At 37.7% G+C, this 22,231-nt stretch overlaps 4 protein-coding genes across 6 annotated transcripts; all 4 read left to right on the top strand.

Annotated features, from left to right (window-relative positions):
• The first annotated feature begins 2,065 nt into the window (after window positions 1-2,065).
• LOC109177519 (pathogenesis-related protein 5-like) lies at window positions 2,066-3,652 on the top strand. The gene is made up of 3 exons (XM_019326890.1): window positions 2,066-2,460; window positions 2,541-3,204; window positions 3,302-3,652. The coding sequence occupies exons 1-3, from the start codon at window positions 2,397-2,399 to the stop codon at window positions 3,564-3,566; spliced, it is 993 nt and encodes a 330-aa protein (XP_019182435.1). The 5' UTR covers window positions 2,066-2,396; the 3' UTR covers window positions 3,567-3,652.
• A 3,468-nt stretch (window positions 3,653-7,120) lies between these two features.
• Window positions 7,121-11,007, top strand: LOC109177502 (oligopeptide transporter 7-like). Of its 2 annotated transcripts, none has more exons than XM_019326869.1 (6): window positions 7,121-7,289; window positions 7,365-7,932; window positions 8,702-9,271; window positions 9,449-9,704; window positions 9,882-10,064; window positions 10,149-11,007. In XM_019326869.1, exons 1-6 carry the CDS (start codon window positions 7,244-7,246, stop codon window positions 10,761-10,763), a joined length of 2,238 nt encoding a protein of 745 aa, XP_019182414.1. In that variant the 5' UTR covers window positions 7,121-7,243; the 3' UTR covers window positions 10,764-11,007. The 2 variants fall into 2 exon arrangements, with proteins under 2 accessions (XP_019182414.1, XP_019182413.1); XM_019326868.1 differs by having other exon boundaries at window positions 7,362-7,932.
• Window positions 11,008-13,888: 2,881 nt separating this feature from the next.
• On the top strand, window positions 13,889-17,532 carry LOC109177537 (MLO-like protein 4). Its single transcript, XM_019326916.1, has 15 exons — window positions 13,889-14,109; window positions 14,198-14,255; window positions 14,350-14,585; window positions 14,801-14,917; window positions 15,019-15,079; window positions 15,160-15,272; window positions 15,451-15,525; window positions 15,603-15,688; window positions 15,858-15,907; window positions 16,036-16,076; window positions 16,162-16,332; window positions 16,428-16,463; window positions 16,597-16,664; window positions 16,785-16,845; window positions 17,035-17,532. The coding sequence occupies exons 1-15, from the start codon at window positions 13,978-13,980 to the stop codon at window positions 17,401-17,403; spliced, it is 1,674 nt and encodes a 557-aa protein (XP_019182461.1). The 5' UTR covers window positions 13,889-13,977; the 3' UTR covers window positions 17,404-17,532.
• Window positions 17,533-18,311: 779 nt separating this feature from the next.
• LOC109177731 (26S proteasome non-ATPase regulatory subunit 4 homolog) lies at window positions 18,312-21,917 on the top strand. 2 transcript variants are annotated; one of them, XM_019327166.1, is made up of 11 exons: window positions 18,312-18,535; window positions 18,638-18,751; window positions 18,912-19,017; window positions 19,501-19,615; window positions 19,701-19,910; window positions 19,993-20,302; window positions 20,394-20,517; window positions 21,046-21,149; window positions 21,255-21,323; window positions 21,489-21,570; window positions 21,667-21,917. In XM_019327166.1, the coding sequence occupies exons 1-10, from the start codon at window positions 18,533-18,535 to the stop codon at window positions 21,540-21,542; spliced, it is 1,209 nt and encodes a 402-aa protein (XP_019182711.1). In that variant the 5' UTR covers window positions 18,312-18,532; the 3' UTR covers window positions 21,543-21,570; window positions 21,667-21,917. The 2 variants fall into 2 exon arrangements, with proteins under 2 accessions (XP_019182711.1, XP_019182710.1); XM_019327165.1 differs by having other exon boundaries at window positions 18,313-18,544.
• Window positions 21,918-22,231: the final 314 nt, after the last annotated feature.

Raw genomic sequence — 22,231 nt, 5'->3', positions numbered from 1 at the left:
TTAAATCTTTGTGGTTGAATTCAGTCAATTATGAGTAATCTAAGTTGGTTTATTTTATTATAGTCATTTTGTCAGCTGTTTATTGACTTTTTCAGTTTGAATCGATCAGCTATTAATTTCAGCTAGAGTAGTGATTTTTGAGCAGCAATTGAGATTTTTTATTTTTTATTTTTGTAAATAAAGGTTATATCAATCAAGCAAAGCTAAATAGTGGAACCAAATTCAACACACATTCGGTGTAAACAAAACAAATAGTGCACATTAAGAGTGATATGATCGGTGGACTGATTACACAACTCGTGATTTACATCTATAGTAGCTCACTAGCTCTAGGGGCGGGATCATATGAATTTAAGATTAGTCCGACGAAATTGGGATCAAGTTTAAAAAATAAAAATAAAAAATAGCGCAAAATCACTAGATAATTTTTTGACAAAGAGCTATTCAAGAAATCATGATTTGAAATACTTATCCATGTAATAATATATTTTGGATGATACTATCTGATCTTTACAATAAGAAAGAATATTTTAAAAAGCTTTAAAAAAAAAAACCAAAACAAAAAACAAAAAGGATAAGAAAGCTTCGCTACTGAACAGTCAATAGATGCTACTTGCATTGTCTTTATAGGGACAAATTATTACGGAGTATTTAACTTTCTATCTTGATTTATGCATCTTTGCATCAGCACATACATTAGCCATTTTACCCAGAAACTATTTACATCTTAAATGAATTTAAAAGTTTTAAAAAATAGAAGTGTACATCGAGGTATATTAAGGCAAACATCTATAAAATTTATCAAATTGATAAATATCGGGAACGGAAGGGAGCAAAGAGACCTCTCTATCCCTAGCTATCTCCTTCAACACCGTTGAAAAATTCACTATTTTCAACCAATGTTTTCGTCCAACAGAAACATTGATAAGAGTTTTTTAAGAAAGAAAAAATTTCAAACAGTGGAGATAATTGAACGGTATGTTGGCATGAATTTTCGACCAACGCTATATCTTGGTCGAAAATTATTACCAACAAGCGCTATATGTTGATGGGAAATTTCAAGTTCCAACTAACGCTCAAATGTTGGACGGTAAAACTAAATTGACTAGTAGGTATGAAGTTAGAATGATAGGTTTGACCATTTACGGATCAATATTGTTAGACAGAAATACCAGTATTTAAAATACCCATATAAAAGGCCATACTTAAAAAATTTGAAAGCGGTGTTCAAAATTCTCTAACTACATCTCACTTTCCCGTGAAATCAACTTGGTACTCCAACCGCCCACTCTGAATCACCCCACCTTGCTACTCCAAGTTTGTCTATGAATCAGGTTTTACTTCTGTCCAAACTATTCCTCACCACAATTTGCTTTCATCCTTTACCTCATTTTGTTTCATCCCTAATCGAGGTTTGATTGAAATTGTTCTCTCTATATAAAATATACGCACTAACACGTATGTGAGTTACATGTGTCTATGTCACATTGGATCTCACTCCCTAAGTACAGCCCCAAGCATGCAGCATGCACCTCCATTGATACTAATCTGTCCAAGCATTAGGTGTTATGGCGACGGAGACGTTTTAACTGTAACACCTAACAACTCCATCACTCCATCACTCTACTCAAAAAGGCCAACCCAAAAATAAAAGTTCACCAAAAAAAAAAAAAAAAAAAAGAAAGCTAAATATGTAGTCATGTTGATTCCCTTGTGACATACCACTTCTCACATGCTTGTCACTTAGCTATATATCTACACAAAAAAAAGTAGATAAGATACTCTCAAATAAATAAATAAATATTCTAATCAAGTGAGAACCAATCTTAACTTGTGAATTGCACTATTATGAGCTTTAAGATGCCGAAGGACTTTGCAGTATCCAATGCGCTGCAATTCTTCACAAATTCACAGTTCGCAGATTAAGGTTGGTTCTCACCTGATTAACTCTGAGCTACCAAGAATCTTTCTCATTTTAATTACTCTGTTCGATATTGATCATCCATGCATTTTATTTGTTACGAGGCATATAATTGATGTTGGGATTGTAATGCTTTAATTCACACAAATTCAATAAACTATTCATTCACAAGGGTGCAGGGCCCCCACCCATTCACCATATCATATATGCCTTCTGCCACTCTGCTCAGCTTATATATATACAATTAATTGCCACCACCACCAATCCTTCTTAACTTTCATGGCGGCGGCGGCGGCGGAGAATTAAACTAACAATCAGTAATTTCCGATCCCCAGCTACTCCTCACACTTCCTATCCCTTCATAATTAAGCTGAACCAAGATTCCCACCATTATTTTGTTCCTCCAAGATTATTGCTACTTACCTGGAGAGGAAAAGCTAATAACCATTCTGATTCTTGACGGAATCCAAGCTTAATGGCTCATCTCTCATGTATCGTTGTGGTTCCGGCGGCCGTCATTCTCCTGTTCCTCTGTCAAGGTGAAGTTGTTTGCTTTCCACTGCAACACTTTTGTAGTTGAGTTGTGTAAATGATGCGTCTTGGGACTTTTGTCGAACAGGTGGTAGGGGTGCAATGTTTACGCTAGTAAACAAGTGTAGCCAAACGGTGTGGCCGGGAATTCTGGGCAGTCCGAAGCTTGACACGACGGGATTTGAGCTGCCGAGAGGGAGTTCTCGATCATTCCAAGCCCCTACCGGATGGTCCGGCCGGTTCTGGGGAAGAACCGGCTGCAGATTTGACGATTCCGGTAGCGGCTCATGCGCCACCGCCGACTGCGGGTCGGGCCAAGTGGAGTGCGGCGGCGGGGGCGCCACGCCGCCGGCCACACTCGCGGAGTTCACGCTGGGAACCGGCTCTCAGGACTTCTATGACGTCAGCCTCGTCGACGGCTACAATTTGCCGGTGACGGTGGACGCAAGCGGCGGGTCGGGTCCGTGTGCCTCCACGGGTTGCGCCGAGGATTTGAATCAGAAATGCCCCGCGGAGCTGAGGACGGAGAATGGGAGAGCTTGTAGAAGCGCGTGTGATGCCTTCAAGACTCCGCAGTATTGCTGCGCAGGCGCGTACGCTTCACCTTCCTTGTGCTCGCCTTCCATATACTCGCAGCTCTTCAAGTCGGCGTGCCCCAAATCGTATAGCTACGCGTATGACGACGCCACGAGTACATTCACGTGTACCGCAGCTAATTACATCATCACATTTTGCCCCTCATCCGCTCCTAAGTAATTAATCATATTTCATGTGTCACATTTTATGTTTGATATTAATATTTTGTCTCGAGACATATTATGATTTTATAAAATACATGATATTTTTTAGATCATCAGAATCTGAGGGTACAACAACCGAACCCGGTTCAGGGATGGAAGCTGAACCGGAGTCAGGGACAGAAGAGGAGCCAGAGTCAGGGACGGAAGCGGAGCCGGGATCCGATTCAATGCAGAGCGCAATGTTGGCGGATGGGTCGTGGTTGGCGAATTTGGCCACGGGGGGTTCGAACCGGCTAGACCACTCTAGGGGTGGTGTCCAATTCATGACATTCAATATTGTTATTGTATTTTTGCATAGATTATTGCAGTCATAATGTTAATTGTATTTCACTCATTTTATATTTTTACCCTTAACCATAGAGAATATAGGGCGAAATAAAACATTCTTAAGATTGTCATACGAAGCAATAATATTGTTAAATGTGTGTGTCTGCTTCCTTCTTCTTTTTTTTTTTTTTTTTTTTTTTACATATAGCATCTAGTATCTCATTACTATAAGACTTATCCGAAATTCCGAATTGAGGTTGGGGTAAGGATGGGTAAGTTAAAATGAATTGCAAATTAACAAAACAAGGTAATATATTTAATTTAATCTTCATTTTAAAATAGAGAGTACTAACGCTTATTAGTAACCGTTTGAGTTTCAAATTTCTTTTACTACCAACAACATGTGATTTAAGCGAATAGAGTTTGTTCTCTTTAAAATAAGGTCTTGAATTCATCAAGCTATAAGTGTTATAAAAACTCTTTGAAGAAGAACTAAACCTAAACATGAACTAAAAGAATCATGTGAAAACGTGGGTCTTCTCAGCGCGATTACCTCTCTATATGATTTATAAACTGTTAGACAAGTGCATGGTTGATTCAATTCAGTGTATGTACACCCTCAAATAGTGATTGACGATTTCCCTCGTCACTCATGTGACGAAAACAAAAGCATCCTTCTCCCCCAACCCTATCTCCTTACAGGCAAAGAGAGACACTCTTTTTGCTTGTATTATATTCCTTTTAGATGCTTGGGAATGTAAAGGACAAGTAAAGTAATGTAGTCTTTGTGAAGTAAAAGCAAACTCATTAGTACTTGTTTATTCTACCTGTTTGGGATCATATTTATTTAATTTTTGTATCCTTTACAGTCGTATTTTTTGTATTCTTTTGTTAGAAAGAAAGATAAATAATTATTAGGCAGGCCGGTGGTTGAAATGTGATTAATTAATTTTCTTTAATTGTTGAAACACAGAGGTAAAAGTATGGGTTTTAAGGTCAATCCATCCATGGCGTGCAAGCAAGTTTTCTTCAGGAGAATCTCAAAGTTCAGTGGGGCTTTTAGCCATTTTATTCCCTTCTGCTTTAAGTTGTGTTGTTTCCTAGCAATATCAAAAGCAAAAGATCGATCAGAATTGCTGTTATGGTTAATGATTTCCTATAGGATTGGAGCAAAAGAAAATTTTCTATTAGACCCTGTTTGGTAACATAGTTAGTTTATCAGTCAATTTTAACTTATTTGATCACTATTAGTTGTTTGACTTGGTTAAACAATCAATATAAGTGTTTGATTAATTAACTTTTTGTAATAGTTTATTGCTTCAAAAAGTTAAAATTCAAAAACTGCTCAATGCAACTTTTTCTATTAGCTTTTTGATAAAGTCATTTTGCATATAATCAAACATCTTTCTACAATCAGCTAATGCTATCAACTAGTCAAATCCACTAATCCAATAAGCTAACAGCTATTTACCAAACACCCCTATGTGTAAGTGATTAAGAATGATACTATGCAACTACCATGGATTGAAAAACTACACTTTTATAGATTTTATCACTGATATCTTTTTGATATAGAACAAAAAAATTTCAAAATTTATCAACATATTTTGTAAATAAAAAACAATATTTAATCCAAATATTGTATCCCATCCTCGAAAGGATAGGGATAAGATGACAATCTACTGTGGCAGATGCCATGACATATTATTATTTTCGTGTATTTCATATGTATTTTACAAATCAGAGTTCATATATATCTCATGACTTTTCGTATTTTTTACGGAATAAAGCAAGACAAGATAAATTAATTCCACAAGTTAAACTCGTTTTGATGATTCTAATTTACTCACTTGCTCTATCAAAATTTAAAGATGACAAATTTGGAAGTCTTTTAATTTACACAACTATCTCTTTCTTAAAAGACAGTGACAGAGATAAAGGTGCATAGTCTATCCTTAATCCTTGTGTGATGTTTCCTATCTGTAACTATTCCCACTTTAAGATTGCTTTTACACACAGCTTTCTTGACTTCCACACAATTGCACAAGAGATTATTAAATATACTAATTACGTACACTAATCATTGCACTTCTCAATTATATATGGCTAAGAAAATTTCAGTATAAATTTGAAATGAAAGTTTCTAACCTTTAATTATTCTTTTTAGACTCTTGAAATCCTAATTAATTGTAAGGTCGAAAGTTTATCATAGTTAACTTTCATTGTCACTGTTTCACTTTAATACAAATGATGACGACCATGTTAAGACATGAGTCTTGTAAGAGCAAGATTAATCGTAAATTTTTTATTTTATTTTTTGATTTTTTGGCAACTTTTTAGAGCCAAGTGAAAAAAGATGGGCAAAAAAAAAAAGGTGGGAAATTAAGCATAAAAATATGACAACTTTTATTATATGAATGAGGTCATGAAGTTGAAAGATAAGACTCTATGACTAGGGATAGATTCTTAACCTATATATGGCAGAGAAAAGAAATGAAGCTTTCAGCTTTCTAACATATTCACAAATTCTAAAGCTACATAATGGACCATAACACCTATATATTGCAGTTATTGACAAAAAATCTGCAGGGATATCAATTTATACTATACAGCCATAGTTAAGATGTTCAATATCAAATAGTTCATGTGACTATAACCCAAATATCAAGCATTTACTCAATGTATATATAGTAACTCTATCCCATCCACTTCTCTTTTCTTTTCTCTCTTCTGAATAAAACTGATACAACATTTAAGGCCAAATTCTTAATTCGGTTAGTTACAAAAGCTAACTCAAGAATAGATGTTTGATCCAACTTACAATTTCTTGTGGAGTTGAAGTGAGATTGTGTCATTTGGCATTCGGATACAACACTTAAGTCAAATCTTTAACTTAGTTACAAAAGCTAACTCGCTCTAAAGAGTGTAGTTGGTACACAAGAAGCCCAGGCCCAAGATCGAGACTAGCTTGGGGTAGGCCTGGCACAGGACCAGCCCAAGCCCGGACTTTGGGCGCCTTTAAAGAGTGTAGTTGGTACAAGTTAAAATAATACATTATTGGTCAAAACTTAGATAAAAAATAATTGAACTTTTAATTCTAAGAAAAACAATGAATCATGTGCCCACCGTGAATCAATAATCGAAACTCCACCCGAGAGGCAATTCTCATTTATTAGAACAATGTTTTGGGACACTCAAATTTTTAGCATATAATATGTTCATTTTTAATGTATTGTTAGTCAAAATAGACTTTTTTACTACCATAAAAATAAAAATGAACATTATACTAAATATAAAGTTGTATTAAATGTAAACTGTTACATTCTGCCAGATGAATGACTGACTGGTTTTGCTAGACACATGTTTTTCATGTGAGTGTAACTAAAAAACTAGTTGGTATATATAATAAATATTTTCAAGAAAAAATATTACTTATATTCTAAAAATTAAATTTACACCCTCACACAATTTTTTAATATAGATAATTTTATTAGACTCATAGAATTAAGATAATTAATTATTATTAACTATCTAAAGAAAATAAAAATAAGAGTGTAGAATTTGAAAGTCTATGCAAATACAACTCATTTTCATGTGGTCAACCCGGTATCTTTGCAATTAGATTCTCCGTGGTGTACGTGGACAAACAGTCCAGCAAAAACTACATTCGAATCCAGCCGTGATTTAGACTAGATTCATTTTCCGCCGGCGCCGGACGAAAAACATGCCCGACACCATAGAAAGTGCCGAAGAAATCTCCGCTCCTCTAAGTAAGCTGTCTGGTTAATACTATTCAGAGTTTCTTCACTAGTCTTATTCCTAACAGCCTGCTAAAAAATGTGCAGTTCAAAAGAGCGAAGCATCGTGGAGTTCTCCGGCGGACGGGGAAAACTCTCCGGTGGAGCAAGTGGCTCTGACGGTGCCGGTGACCGATGACCCGACCTTACAGGCCGTCACGTTCCGGACGTGGGTTCTGGGGGCGCTGGCCTGCTTCCTCCTCTCTTTCCTCAACCAGTTCTTCTGGTACCGCCGCGAGCCGCTGACCATCAGCTCAATCTCCGCCCAGATCGCGGTGGTGCCGCTGGGGCACTTCATGGCGAAGGTGGTGACGCGGCGCGTGTTCTTCCAGGGGCGGAAGTGGGAGTTCACGCTCAACCCGGGACCGTTCAACGTGAAGGAGCACGTGCTGATCACCATCCTCGCCAACTGCGGCGCCGCTAATCCCTACTCCATCCACGTCGTCACCGCCGTCAAGGTTTTCTACCGGCGGGCGTTGAGTTTTTGGGTTGCGTTGACCGTCGTGGTGACGACGCAGGTTTTGGGGTTTGGATGGGCGGGGATTTTCCGCCGGTTCTTGGTGGAGCCCGCTTCCATGTGGTGGCCCCAAAATCTCGTCCAAGTCTCTTTGTTCAGGTATGTGCTAGTCCATGTTAACATCATAGCTAAATTGTACATTATGTGTTAGAATAATGTACGTTACGTATTAGAATAATAAAACATCTGGAATAATATAATGTACATTATGTTTTAAAATAATGTACATTATTTTTTAGAATAATGTACATTATGTGTTATAAAAATATATGTTGCAGTTGAGCGTGTGAAAATATAAAATTAAGCAAAACGACATTGTTTTTGGACCGTGACCGTTCACGTAATAACTATTGTAAACCAAGGTTGCAAAAATCAACATTGTTTTTGGACCGTGACGGAACACGCAATAACTATTGTAAACCAAGGTTGCAAAAATCACATAATTGGTGCCTAGGCGCTAGGCAGCGACCGGCCGCCTAGAAATTCGACGGAATCGCCATTCTAGACAGTCGGCCGCCCAGGCTCTCTAGGCGGCCTAGGCGCCGAGTAGCTAAGTTGTCGTAGACTAGATGGTCATTAGGCCTTCTAGGCGGTCGGCCGCGGTGGCCTAGGCACCGAGTAGGTTGCCCTAGACTAGGCTGTCATCTAGGCGGGAGTTTAAATAATTTTTTTTTAAAAAAATCTTTTAAATTTAAAAAAAAAATACGGGGTGCCTTGGCGCCAATTAATCGGCTGACGCCTAGCGATTTTTTCAACCTTGTTGTAAACTATATTACATTAGTTTATCTTCTTGTGATTTTTTGACGGGCCCGCCACAAGGCGGGCTTATAGTTGTGGTTTGAAGGTTTACTATTCCATTGAATGACAGGGCATTTCATGATAAAGAAGAAAGAGGCAAGGGTGGATTGACAAGAAACCAGTTTTTCCTAATGGCCTTCATCTGCAGCTTTGGTTATTATGTATTCCCAGGCTACATTTTCCCAATGTTATCATCAATTTCCTGGTTATGTTGGCTATATCCTCGTTCTGTGTTAGCCCAACAACTCGGTTCTGGCCTCAAAGGTCTTGGCATTGGAGCCGTCGGGCTCGATTGGTCCAGCATATCCTCCTACATTGGAAGCCCTCTAGTCAGCCCCTGGTTTGCAACTGTTAATGTTGCAATTGGATATGTTCTTATCTTGTATGTTGTAACTCCTGTCATGTACTGGAACAATGTTTACAAAGCCAAGAATTTCCCTATATTTTCAGATGGCCTGTTTAAATCCAACGGTGAAGAATACAACATTTCTGGGATAATAGATCAGGATTTCCATATTGACATGGAGGCATATGAGCAAGAAGGCCATCTTTATCTCAGCACCATCTTCACCATGACATATGCTTTCAGTTTTGCATGCTTCGTCGCCACCATTGTTCACGTCGCCCTCTTCCATGGACCGTAAGTAACATTTTCCCTATTTGGTAAATGGCTGTTAGCTGATAACTGTTAGCTGTTAGCTGATTGAGTTATATTGATTTTTTAACCAAATCAAACAATTAGTAGTGGTCAAATAAGTCAAAATTGGCTTATAGGCTAACTATTTTACCGAACAGAGCCTAAATCTTTGAGATGCAGAGATCTATGGCAGCTTAGCAAGTCTGCTTTCCAAGAGAAGAGTATGGATGTTCATACAAAGCTGATGAAACGATACAAAGAAGTTCCCGAGTGGTGGTTCACCGGGATCTTGCTTGTGAACATTTCTGCAACCGTGCTGATATGTGAATGCTTCAAGAACCAGCTGCAGTTGCCATGGTGGGGCGTCTTGCTCGCGTGTGGCTTCGCCTTCGTTTTCACCCTTCCCATTGGTATAATCACTGCTACCACAAACCAAGTAATCCTCGATCTAGGCCTTAGTAGTTTAATTTTTCAGATTGTAGTATGTAGTTGGTGTTGAGCATATAACCATTAATGTGCAATCCAACTATCAGCTTAGGCTTTTAGTTGAGATCAGCGACTACGGTCCACATGTTGCTTAGAACCTAATAGTTTTGATCATTTTTCGATGCAGACTCCTGGTTTAAATGTGATTGCAGAATACATAATCGGGTACTTGTATCCAGGATACCCAGTTGCTAACATGTGCTTTAAGGTGTATGGGTATATCAGTATGAAGCAAGGGCTAACTTTTCTGCAAGACTTGAAACTTGGGCATTACATGAAGATTCCTCCCAGAGCAATGTTCATGGCTCAGGTTATCACCTTATCTGATCTTTTGCATGGTTAGTTAAGACAGAACGCATTCTTCAATTTGTATAAACTATCTGTCCCGTTTTAGGTGGTTGGGACCTTAGTGTCAGCAGTGGTGCATCTCGGGACAGCGTGGTGGCTGATGGAAACCGTGCCATATATCTGTGACCGGGGGCAGCTACCCCCGAGCAGCCCGTGGACTTGCCCGGGTGATCATGTGTTCTATGATGCCTCGGTCATCTGGGGTTTGATTGGTCCGAGGAGAATCTTTGGAGATCTTGGCTATTACTCAGCCATAAACTGGTCTTTCTTGTTTGGAGCTGTGGCTCCTGTTTTGGTCTGGGTGGCAAGTAAGGCCTTCCCAAACCAGAATTGGATTAGGTTGATCATAGTGCCTGTGCTGCTTAGTGGAACCATAAACATGCCACCTGCCACTGCTGTGAACTATAACAGTTGGGTTATCATTGCTTTTGCTTCTGGGTTCATAGCTTATAGGTACTATAGGAAGTGGTGGAGTCGCCACAATTATGTTCTGTCTGGGGCATTGGATGCAGGATTAGCATTCATGGGAGTGTTGTTGTATTTGTGCTTGGAGATGGAACATGTTAGCCTGGATTGGTGGGGGAGCCGTGTAGATGGGTGCCCTTTGGCTTCTTGCCCAACTGCACCGGGGGTTTTGATTGACGGTTGTCCGGTATTTTGAACAAGGGATCTGATATTCTGCGTACAAGGTGTCTTCACTACCAAGTTTATGTCGATTGGTTGCGAACACCCTATGAACAAAAATTGGGAAACATGGGAGAGGAAATTCATATGGGTAAAAAGCATTTTTCCAACTAAATATAATGTTGTTTTGTTTTGTTTTCCAACTTTAGCTTTTGTCTCATTCTTACACTTCATCTTGTATTCACAAAGCAATTATTGAAAAATATTAAACGTTCTTTGTCATATTTCGAGCATTCCCTTTAATTTTATTCACTTAACTATTTTTATTATTATTTTGGACTAATTAATTTAGACCCACGAATTAATCTTCTCCATCATGAATGCTTTAGTTTCATTGAGAATTCGGCATACAAGTTCAAACATGTTTCTTAACTCTAATCACATTTTCATCCCAAAAGCTCACTACCAAGCTAGACAATGGTGAGATTTTACTTTTACAACACCAGAATTTTACTAAATGAAAATAACCTTAACAATAGTGCGAGTCGACAAACTTTACCATTGTAGCCGGGGTGAGGAGCAAACCCCGGTTGCCCTATTGTCGACCCTAGTGTAGCCAACCATGAACACCCAAGCAAGGTAGTCTTGATCCAACAAGTCACCACCATCCTCAACAGCCTAGCTAGTGGCAAGAATAAAATATCTAATAGCTCATCTGAGTAAACATGACATTGGAAGCATCGAATGGAACTACGTTACTACAACAAACCTCGACCCCGTTCGTATGGGGCCAAGTGTAGTGTTGCAACCTATCTCAATTAACATGAGGTAGCTCAATTCAACAAGTTAACATATTGCTCAACAACTTGATGGTGCAAATTCAAAGCTTAATCTTGGCCGACCATACAAACTTGATCAACACTACTCATACGAAATCTAAATGGGATGACCTTGGCTCAACTGACCCGTACCCATTCGTAGGGGGGGAGCTATGTTTTTAAAAAAAAAAAAAAAAAAAAGTTTTTAGCATAATTTTAGGTTGTTGGATAAAAGATGAGAGAGAAGAGATAGTGCATGTGTGTGGTGTTCTTGTAATTTGGATTTTTTTGTGTGAGCTGAATATAGTAATTGTGGGGAGTTGAATTGAAAAAATTATTGAAACACTGCTTCGTGTACTGTCCCTGGCTCCCTGCTAGGGACGATTTGAAGAGACCACCGACTTCTTTTTTATTTTTTTTTCTTTTTAATATCTTGTATATTTTAATCATAATTCCAATTAATTCAGTGGAACAAGTTATTGTCCGATTTATTTAGAAAACGTTTGAGAGGCAAGTATCCTATTTTAGTTCTGGTGTGTGTTTGTTATTTATTGGTCACGTTTTTTTTTTCAAAAATATTTTTTAATAATTTTTTAAATTTAATTATTTTGTGTTTAATAGGATATTTAATATAATTAATAAATATATAAAGTTTATATATTAATATTAAATTTAATATTAAAAAATTAAATTATAAATCCAGTAAAGTATCATTAATTAAATCAAACACAAAATTAGACACTAGGAGTATGTATACATATATATATTTTTTTTAATCTCACGATTTTTGTTCTTATGATATTTTTGAACAGTTGGTAGAGATATTAAACATAGTCCAAGAAGATAAGTCTAGGAAGCGGAGTTCAGCCCAAAGTGGATTGGCTAGATTGATGCCCAACCTCAGGGTCAGTTGGCCTGAGGCCTGACCACGAGGTCGACTTGACCGAGGTCGTATGCCAGCTGTTACAGGTGTTCGCTTCGCTTGGAGGAGCGTTAGGGTCACTGGAGTGCTACCAAAATAGTGGTTAGGATCTTTATTGTTTAAATAGTCCAATTCTTGTCTTGTTGACACACTTTTTTTTTTTTTTCTCATTCTTATACTTCATCTTGTTTCACAAAAGCAATTATTTGCAAATATTACGAGTTCTTTGTCATATTTTGAGTATTTCCCTTTCATTTTATTCATTTAACCATTTTATCATTATTTGTGGGGCTAATTAATTTGGATGTCACGCTAATTATCTCCCATCATTGGTACTTTTATTGATAATTTGACATACGTTCAAGTTCAAACATGCTCCTTTAACTCTAATCACTTTTTCATTTCAAAAGATCGTTGCCAATACAATGGCGAGATCCAACTCTTGCACCATCAACATTTCACCAAATGAAAATAACTTCAATAGATCGGAACGCGCGACTCAACAAATTTTGCCATTGAGATCGGAGAAGGATTTGAGAGATCTATCACTTGAACCACAACTAATGTGATATATTGGAGATGCCATATTGACATGTGTAAGTCTCAAACGTGCAATGCACACCGAGAAGTAAAAAAGTTCAAATGTATGAATACAATGAAATATTCGAACATTTCAAGGGGAAAAAAAACTAATCAACATATAATGCACGCATCGATGACTAAGAGCAATATCAATAATGTTTTTTCTTGAGTTTTATTGTCAAAATTTTGCTTATTTTGTCTTGTTGGAATTTAGATGAGAGAGGAGAAATAGTGTGTGAGGTGATACTGCAATTTGATTTTTTTTTTTTTTTTTATGGTCCTACAAAGAGAAAAAAATCAATAATCGTTGCACGCACCTGTCACTTTACTCATAGTATCTATTTGTCTATAAGTCACTGTCCCTACTAGAAACTGAACCTCAACAATTATGCCGTTTGACCATAAGATCTTTGACACTTTTTTTTGTTTTATTTTGTTATAGTATATAGTATCAATCATTATAATTATATGTATAATAATGAAAAATAGTAATACTACATGTACTCTCACTTTCTACTCCATTTTGTACTTTCCGTGAACCACTATTTTTCTTCATTCACTTGAATTTATTGGTATACGTGACGAGAGTTTATACTCCATGGGAGTACCGAGTACATATATCATTTTCCAATAAAAAAATTAATGTTGTAGGTCGGCTGGTCTATTGAGAAAGCAACGATTTTGTATGAAAATAGTCTAAGGGACCATTATGCTTTCCTAGTCTACAACACCCCATGCACGTCCGACTTAATGTTTCGGTTGTTCACCCAACATTTAATTCATTAACAAACGCAGACAAAAGCAGGACACGTTCGTTGTATAATTTTTTATTCCATTAATGGCCGTAATAAGTTCTCAGCTTCAAGCTCCGCCATTTTAAAGAATCCCAGTTCCACTGAAAACAACACCCTTTTTTTTGTGTATATTTAATGAGAGCTGAAATGGAGGAAAGGGAAGGGAGATCTTTGTCGGAAACGCCGACGTGGGCTTTCGCCACCGTCATCTCCGCTCTGGTCTGCGTCGGGTTCTTGATTCACGGCGGGTTGAAGAAGTGTGGAAAGGTAAAAAGGCGTAATCTTTATCAAGTTCATAACTTTAATCTATTGGAGCTCGGAAATTGGTGTATAAATGTCTACTTTTGGGTCACAGTGGCTGGACAGAACAAAAAGGAAACCGCTTCTTGCCGCATTGGAGAAAATCAAAGAAGGTATAATAATGGAGTTAATAATGTCTCTTTTACTGTTTAGTTTAGCTGGATATATATACTTATATGGTTTTGTTTCAATTCTGGGTGGAATCAGAGTTGATGGTTTTTGGTCTTCTTTCATTGCTAATGGGGCACTGGATAACTTTTGTTGCCAAGATTTGCGTCAAGTCATCAGCTTTAACCAGCCGCTTTTATCCATGCTCTAGATGGGATATAAAGGAGGAGGCTGCCATTGTAAATCACACTGTTTTCATGAGGTTTACTCATTTGAATGTCTCGGTTTCAAGGGAGTTGATGGAGAATGCCCAAAATCATCAGTTCTGTCCACCGGTATGAATGCTATATAATGTTTATGTCATCTTACTTGAAGTATTTTTGCTTTTTTCTTCACAATTAACCAATCCTGCTGCAGAGTGCATAACAGAATACTCAATTAGGTAAAATTATCGAAGTTTAGGACCCAATTAACACAGAAAAGACATTTAGGACTAAATGATTAAATTGGGTATTAACTCAATTTAACTTTTGAATGCTTGTTTTTCCAGGGCCATGAATCTTTTGCTTCAAAAGAGAGTCTTGAGCAGCTTCATAGATTCTTGTTTGTTTTAGGTATTACCCACGTGTCATTCAGCTTCGTTGCTGTCGCCCTAGCTATGATCAAGGTTGAGATGTGTTCTCAATTCTCAAATACCCTCTTCTTATGGCACTGAAATGTGTTTACTTTTCTCAAGAGACACCATACATTTTCATTTCATCTATGCAGATCTCTAGTTGGAGAAGGTGGGAAAACCATGCTAAGTCTATGGTTCTTCAAGGACTAGAAGGTGCACAAAATTCTGGTTCTCTTTGTATTGTTTTGTGATGGGTATATTTGTTTTGCTCTCATACTTATATGCATATATAGGTTCCCGTTCCTCGGAGGCTGCCTCGTACAACACAAAAATGAGGCGACTGTCTACTTTCATCTTTCACCACACCTCACATCCATGGAGCCAGCACAAAGTTCTTGTTTGGCTGGTAGTTTTTCACATCTAATCTTCTGTGTCTGATTGGTTGGAAACATAGTTTCTTAGTGGTTTGATTATTGCAGTTGTTTTAGTCCAATCATCTGATATATATGTAATTGTTAGGACTTAAGCAGAGATTTAATTCTTTGTTTTATACAAGAAGTCACATTGAAATTGATCTTTCTCAGCTTTGTTTCAGCCGCCAGTTCTGGAGCTCTATAAACCAAGCTGACTATATGGCGTTACGCTTGGGTTTCATTACTGTAAGTTGGCCCGATCGATGCCAAATCTTGAATTTACATTTCTGCTTTCTTGTGATTCGTTTTTCTCGCCATTACAGACTCATCAACTGCCCCTGATGTATGATTTTCACAAGTATATGCTTCGAAGCATGGAGGCAGAATTCCGTGATATAGTTGGCATCGGGTACCAAACCATAATTCCCACATTGAAAATTTTCTCATCTTTCACCATCAATATTTGGCATGATTCTCGCTTTCATCATAGTTTTAACTTAAGGAACATAACTGCTGTTCTATAGCAAAAATACAAACATGAATGTTTTCTGGTAAAATTCCACTTGATTGTTTTGCAGTGTCCACCTCTGGATTTTTGCCATCTCATGTGTTCTTCTAAGTTTTCATGGTAAAGGCTAATACCGATGAACTTTTTGATAACACATTTGAGCCTGAATGTTACATTTTTTGTCATTAATTTTGTGTCTTGAGTAAACGTAGAATGGGAAAGTTGTAACTTGTATGTTTCTTGTTCAGGAACAAATGTCTATTTCTGGATTTCCTTCTTACCAACAATTGTAAGTCTTCTAATTTTTCTCCATTTCGAGACTTGGGAATCAATCAATCCACATGTTACCCTTTCTCCCGAATTGTTATTGGTAGTTGCTCCTCCTGGTTGGTACCAAGCTGCATCGCATTGTGGTTAAGCTAGCGGTTGAAATCAGAGACGAAACTTCGTTGGAAGGTTTTCATCATTTCAATCTTCGGGACGAGCTTTTCTGGTTCGGGAGGCCTAGATTTCTGCTGCTGTTAATCCAGTTTATATCATTCCAGGTGATTTTTCGAGCTTTCACTTTGAACTATTAGTACATTCAAAGCTAAGCATACAGAACCTTGTTGATTTCTTGTTCTGATAAATGATTTTACAGAATGCATTTGAAGTGGCGGTATATCTATGGTCACTGGTAAGAACTATTTCGACATTTTCTGTCATTTCGAACCCCATTCTGTGCTAGAATAGCTTGAGGACTCGCGTATCGTTCTTGCCAGAAACACGTTTGATGGATTTCTTCGTCTTCTTTTCTTATCTGTCGCCAGTGGGAAATCAAAGGAGCATCATGCTTCACGCGAAACCATAGCTTTCTTGTGATTCGATTGGCAATCGGGTAAGCCTGCCAAGAACTATTAGCTTTTCTATCATTGCTTGAATTGCAGCATTATTGTGTTGCAGACTTGCAGTCTTGCAGATCTTTGATTTCTTGACAACTAAATCGAAATTTCTGCAGGGTTGCTTCTCAGATTTGGTGTAGCTTCATCACTTTCCCGCTCTACGTTATAGTTGCTCAGGTAACTCGAGCACATCTCGAACTACAAATCTAAGCTGATAGTTGTTTATATATTATATGCTCAACACCCCTCATGTGAGACACGTGGACCATAGTCGACCTATTGTATGGAATTGGCTCTGATACTAAATTGAACCATGTGTTCCATCTCAACTAAAAGTCTAAGCTGATAGTTATCTGTGTGCTGCAGATGGGTTCAGAGTACAAGAAAGCAATAATCTCGGAGAGTGTTAAGAAATCGTTGCACCGATGGCGATGCCGGGTTAAGGCAGGCAGGCAAGAAAGCTCTTCAACCTCTTCTTTTCATCATAGAGCTTTGACATCAACCACATCCTTGAATTCCGTGCCGGACTTCGTAGATCAGGCTCACAACACTGTGCCAGGCACCATAGAAGAGGCCTCTGCAAGGCAAGAAGATGTGAAGGTCTCAGTTCAAGAAGGGTCTTTGAAACATGGTGAAACAGATGAAATCTCAGAATGTGATGACAAGAACCAGGTTCCTGTTTGTCCAAAATATGGGAGTCCTGCCACTGATGATGAGGAAAAAGGCAGCCTATGAGTCTGTCTTGCAGTTCATGGACAACCTTAAACTCCATATATTGTCTGGTCTGAGGTTCAAATGTATGTTCAAAAGAACTTTGTTGACAAAACAGTACATGCAAGTAACCAAAGTTATAGTTTTTGCATATATTGCACTAATATCTACATCCACGACATAAAACTAATTCAATCAAAGTTGTATGGATTAGTATTTGTAACCGCGGAATAAAACTACATAGGTTGCTATCTAAGTTAGAACATCCTCATCAGCCAATGTTTTTTCACGGTCTTTTAAGTGCCACTAAAAAAGAGATAGTAGGGCAAGAAAAAAGGAGAAAAAAAAACTGAACATATATAAAAATACAAATAAAAAAAAAAAACTGAAAAAAAAAAGCTACAAACATGCCCAGTAGGCGCGTGCTATCACGATTCTTGCGCTCCACATGTAAGTTTCCACTAGACCTTCCACATGGGGAGCAACCGGATACCAGTGGACCACAAGGTTCTTGGTATTTAAGATTGAAGAATTTGATATGGTAGAACTACACTATTGACTCAAGTCAATCATGCCATGTGTTAGTGTTAGGGTCACTTCTATAAAAGTGATAGCCGGAGTGATTGCTTTGTTGCCTTTCACCCGTTTCTATGACTAGGTTCTTAACCTCATAGTTGGGGCTCGATCCATGACACAATTGATTGATTTTCAAATCATCAATATGTATACCGTATTATTTCGTACATAATAATATGTTAACTGTAAGTATATAATACGTTAAATGTAATAAATATACAATCTGTTAACTAAATTTGTATAATATGCTAACTTTAGCCACATAACTTGAACATGATTCATCAATGTTGATTCATAATATAACATTATAACTATTGATTTCAGAGGGGTTGGACGGGGTAGTGACTGGTGAAGGAGGGGAGGAGTTATTTCCAGTTTAACCCGACCCGTGTTAGATCTTAAATTTTACCAAAAAAAAAGTCATATCCCAATTCCCAAGTGGTTATGCGTAGCTGCGAGCGAGCTCGTATTCTTTTGATTGATTGATCGGAATTCCCTTTTTGGCGAGCAGAGAAATACAGACATCTTTAGCCGCTGTACAATTCTCAGTCTTTCGATCCTTTAAGCTCTTGTAGCCATGGTGCTCGAGGTCAGCCCTAGTTGACTATTCTTGCGTTCTCGCAATTTAGGTTTCATTATTATCATCAATTTCTAACTTCCGTATTTATGTTCATTATATCAGGCCACGATGATCTGCATTGATAATTCGGAGTGGATGCGAAACGGTGATTACTCGCCCAGTAGGCTTCAAGCTCAAGCTGACGCCGTAAATCTCATATGCGGTGCTAAAACCCAGGTTTTCTTCAAGTTCATAATATATTACTGCTTCAACGAGTTGAAGTTTTAGTTTTTTTTATTGTTTTTATTATTTAAAAAAACTATACAATTTGGCTAATTTTGCTAGAGTTTGTCTGATTTATGGTTTTGAGGATTTTGTTTTTTAAATTGTTCTGTAGTCTAATCCGGAGAATACAGTCGGAGTATTGACAATGGCTGGTAAAGGGGTTCGTGTTTTGGTCACTCCCACCAGTGATCTTGGAAAGATCCTAGCTTGCATGCACGGTGAGCTTTAACAGCTTAAAAGCTGTTTTGATTTTCTATTGATGCCAAAGGGTTCATGACTAGAGACTATTTAAAGAAATAAGTCATTTTTCTAGAAAAATAGAAAATTGGAGAAATGAAAAACTGAAATGTCTTTAAGACTTGCCAACTTGGTATAAGCTATATGCCTATAAATATCATAACGAAGGGTGTACTGACATTTGCCTCATATTTAAGAAGACCAATATGGAAGGGTATACTAATATTCTGTGGTTCCATACACATTCCTTCAAAACTGCTGTTCTCATTAATTTGTGAATTGACTGGTTGAGAAATATGGGAAATTTGGAATATATGCTACTTAAGGTTCACAAGTTATATTCTTAGGCCGACTCTCAAGAATCTGTAATTGAATCTGTTATTCTTCTTATTGTTCTATCCAGTCATTTCAGCCTTTTGTTATCATGTTTGATATTGTGCAATGACTTCTGTTTCCCTATTCAGGGCTTGAGATAGGTGGTGAAATGAATTTGGCAGCTGGAATTCAGGTAGCCCAGTTGGCTCTCAAGCATCGCCAAAACAAAAAGCAGCAACAAAGGATTATTGTTTTTGCTGGGAGGTGAATATCAACGAAATTTTATGTACAGGTTCTGTTACTATAACTTTTGATCTTTCATCATCATTTTTTATTATGCTTTTTTCAGCCCTGTTGAGTATGACAAAAAGGTATTAGAGATGATTGGGAGAAAGTTGAAAAAGAACAGTGTATCTCTGGACGTTGTCAATTTTGGGGAAGAAGATGAAGCGAAGGCTGAGAAGCTTGAGGCATTGGTTTCTGCAGTAAACAACAATGATAGTAGTCACATTGTCCATGTTCCTGCTGGTCCGAACAATCTTTCAGATGTGCTGATAAGGTTACTAGCCATATCATTAAATTCATTCGTTGAAATGTCAAATTGTTAATGTCATGTCACAACTATGTTGTATTCTTTTCAGTACTCCTATCTTTACTGGTGATGGGGAAGGTGGAAGTGGATTTGCCGCAGCTGCAGCTGCAGCTTCTGCTGGTGGAGTATCTGGCTTTGAATTTGGAGTGGATCCTAATTTGGATCCTGAACTTGCACTGGCACTTCGAGTTTCAATGGAGGAGGAAAGAGCAAGGCAAGAAGCAGCAGCAAAAAGAGCTGCTGGAGAAGCTGCAAATCAAGAAAAAGGAGACAAGCAGCCTGATTCCCAAGGTGCCACTATGTCTGAGAATGTTGCTGCCGGAACCTCTGAATCTGAAAGCAAGGGAGCTGATCTGATGGTGGGGATCCTTTATATGTTAAAGTCTAAAAGATGCTAAGAGAAATTCAAAAGCACAGAGTAACCCCCATATTTTCTTGGATGTCTTTCAGGAGGATGAAAATGCCTTGTTACAACAAGCACTGGAAATGTCTATGGATGATTCTTCTTCCAACATTACCCCGCGAGATACTGACATGTCAGAAGCAGCTTCTGAGGATCATGAATTGGCACTTGGTAAGTTGGTGCATCGATTAAGCTGTGTTTTTGTTTTAGATTTCTTTTTTAAAAAGATCACTGGATTTATCCACCTGAGAGGATGATGGAAGCATAAATGCAAAATTGCATTACAAAACTGGCACACACTTGATAAGAATTGCCTTGGGAATAATTTTATTGGATGAGTATTCAAGTTGCTGTCTTTCACATGAAAAAATGATCCAAGTAATTATTCTCTAAAGAGACTAAAATGTTCTTTAACTTAGGTTTACCAAAAAGAAATTGAGTGCAATTTATACTTCTTTGCTCCACTTTAACAATCTTTTCAGGGAAACTTACTGCACTAATAATGGTGTTATCCTGACCTAGTATTGAATAATCGTAGGATGGCTCATAGATTCAGCTTGACTCCCTGGACTCAAGACATCATCACAAAACGCCTGAAAATTATTAGAATCCTCTAAGTGAACCATTGATGTAAAGGGTGAAACATAGCGGTTGTAGTTGTAACTTTCTGTTCATTTTTTTTTCCTCATGGTGCTGCAGCCCTTCAATTGTCTGTGCAAGACAGTATGAAAGACCAATCAGATTCAACCGATATGAGCAAGCTGTTAGCTGACCAATCTTTTGTATCATCTATTCTTGCTTCAGTAAGTCTTTATGATACAAAAGCTAGTATTGTTAAAGTATATGTGCTATCTTGATGGATACATAATGTTGCCTAAGAACTTAAAAATGCATATTGTTTCGAACAGCTTCCAGGTGTTGATCCCAATGATCCTTCAGTTAAAGATTTGCTAGCTTCCATGCAAAGTCAGTCTGAGGTAAGTTTGTTAATCTGATTTAGTAAAACGCAAACTGCTGCAGTCTCTTTGACCTCTTAAAAAATTTATCACCGTACCAGCACTTTATATGTTTCTATATAATTTGCTTCTTGAAATATGCCCTTGCTATTGAACCTATATTAAGTGGTTCAAACTACTTTTTAGTCCCAAGAGAAAGACGGGGATGACAAGGAACCCAAGGATGAGGAGAAAAAGTGATTATGCCTCGAATTTGTTGTCTAGTGAGGTAAAATTTTTAAGTGTATACCCCAAAACCCTCCTCCATTCAAATTATTACTGTACTTTAACATTGGTCTAAGACACTATAGTGTTGAACTTTCAGGTTGACAAGTTCATAACGAGACCATGAAGTGCTCTGCAAGTTGACGAAACTGGGCTTTAGGTGTGTTTCATTGGGATGGACTATGGACCTAGCTATAGTTGATACCCATAGCGGGGAGAATTCAGTGTTTGTCTACTCTATTTTCGTATATAGTTGATGAAAAATTGTTTCTATCCACAGCAAAAACATCTCCTCCGAATGGCCTTTGATTTTCACGATTTGTGGTTATTCATTTTTGAGGTTTTAGTCAATGGTCTATGGCAATGGAAGCGGGTATTAAACTGCCATCCACTCCTGGCTTCTGGGTAGATTGGGAAATAATGGGAGTCGTGGTCTCATCTATAACTGTACTCAATGCTGTAATCAATGTTGTAAAAAAAATTGACCTTGGCGTTAGGCGAACTTATGTTGAAGGCTGGGACAACCATAAATATTATTCGATATGGATGAAAAATAAAATACATCAAAATTTTATAAAAATAATCATAACAAAATATTAAACATAATTATTTTGATAAAATAATTTAAATATAAAACAGATTATAAATTACACATCTTATTATTA

This window comes from Ipomoea nil, unplaced genomic scaffold, assembly GCF_001879475.1.
Source record: "Ipomoea nil cultivar Tokyo-kokei standard unplaced genomic scaffold, Asagao_1.1 scaffold0805, whole genome shotgun sequence".
NCBI lineage: Eukaryota > Viridiplantae > Streptophyta > Magnoliopsida > Solanales > Convolvulaceae > Ipomoea > Ipomoea nil.
The sequence above is the reverse complement of the archived record's forward strand: the minus strand, read 5'-3'. Positions and strand labels throughout refer to the sequence as shown.

Coding starts and splice junctions, on each gene's coding strand:
- LOC109177519 (XM_019326890.1), top strand. CDS start 2,397: ATGGCTCATCTCTCATGTATCGTTGTGGTTCCGGCGGCCGTCATTCTC. Junction 2,461..2,540: donor TCTCCTGTTCCTCTGTCAAG/GTGAAGTTGTTT, acceptor TTTGTCGAACAG/GTGGTAGGGGTGCAATGTTT. Junction 3,205..3,301: donor TGCCCCTCATCCGCTCCTAA/GTAATTAATCAT, acceptor GATATTTTTTAG/ATCATCAGAATCTGAGGGTA.
- LOC109177502 (XM_019326868.1), top strand. CDS start 7,244: ATGCCCGACACCATAGAAAGTGCCGAAGAAATCTCCGCTCCTCTAA. Junction 7,290..7,361: donor AGAAATCTCCGCTCCTCTAA/GTAAGCTGTCTG, acceptor CTAAAAAATGTG/CAGTTCAAAAGAGCGAAGCA. Junction 7,933..8,701: donor GTCCAAGTCTCTTTGTTCAG/GTATGTGCTAGT, acceptor ATTGAATGACAG/GGCATTTCATGATAAAGAAG.
- LOC109177537 (XM_019326916.1), top strand. CDS start 13,978: ATGAGAGCTGAAATGGAGGAAAGGGAAGGGAGATCTTTGTCGGAAACG. Junction 15,689..15,857: donor CGTGATATAGTTGGCATCGG/GTACCAAACCAT, acceptor ATTGTTTTGCAG/TGTCCACCTCTGGATTTTTG. Junction 16,665..16,784: donor GTGATTCGATTGGCAATCGG/GTAAGCCTGCCA, acceptor AAATTTCTGCAG/GGTTGCTTCTCAGATTTGGT.
- LOC109177731 (XM_019327165.1), top strand. Junction 18,752..18,911: donor TATGCGGTGCTAAAACCCAG/GTTTTCTTCAAG, acceptor ATTGTTCTGTAG/TCTAATCCGGAGAATACAGT. Junction 19,616..19,700: donor ATTATTGTTTTTGCTGGGAG/GTGAATATCAAC, acceptor TGCTTTTTTCAG/CCCTGTTGAGTATGACAAAA.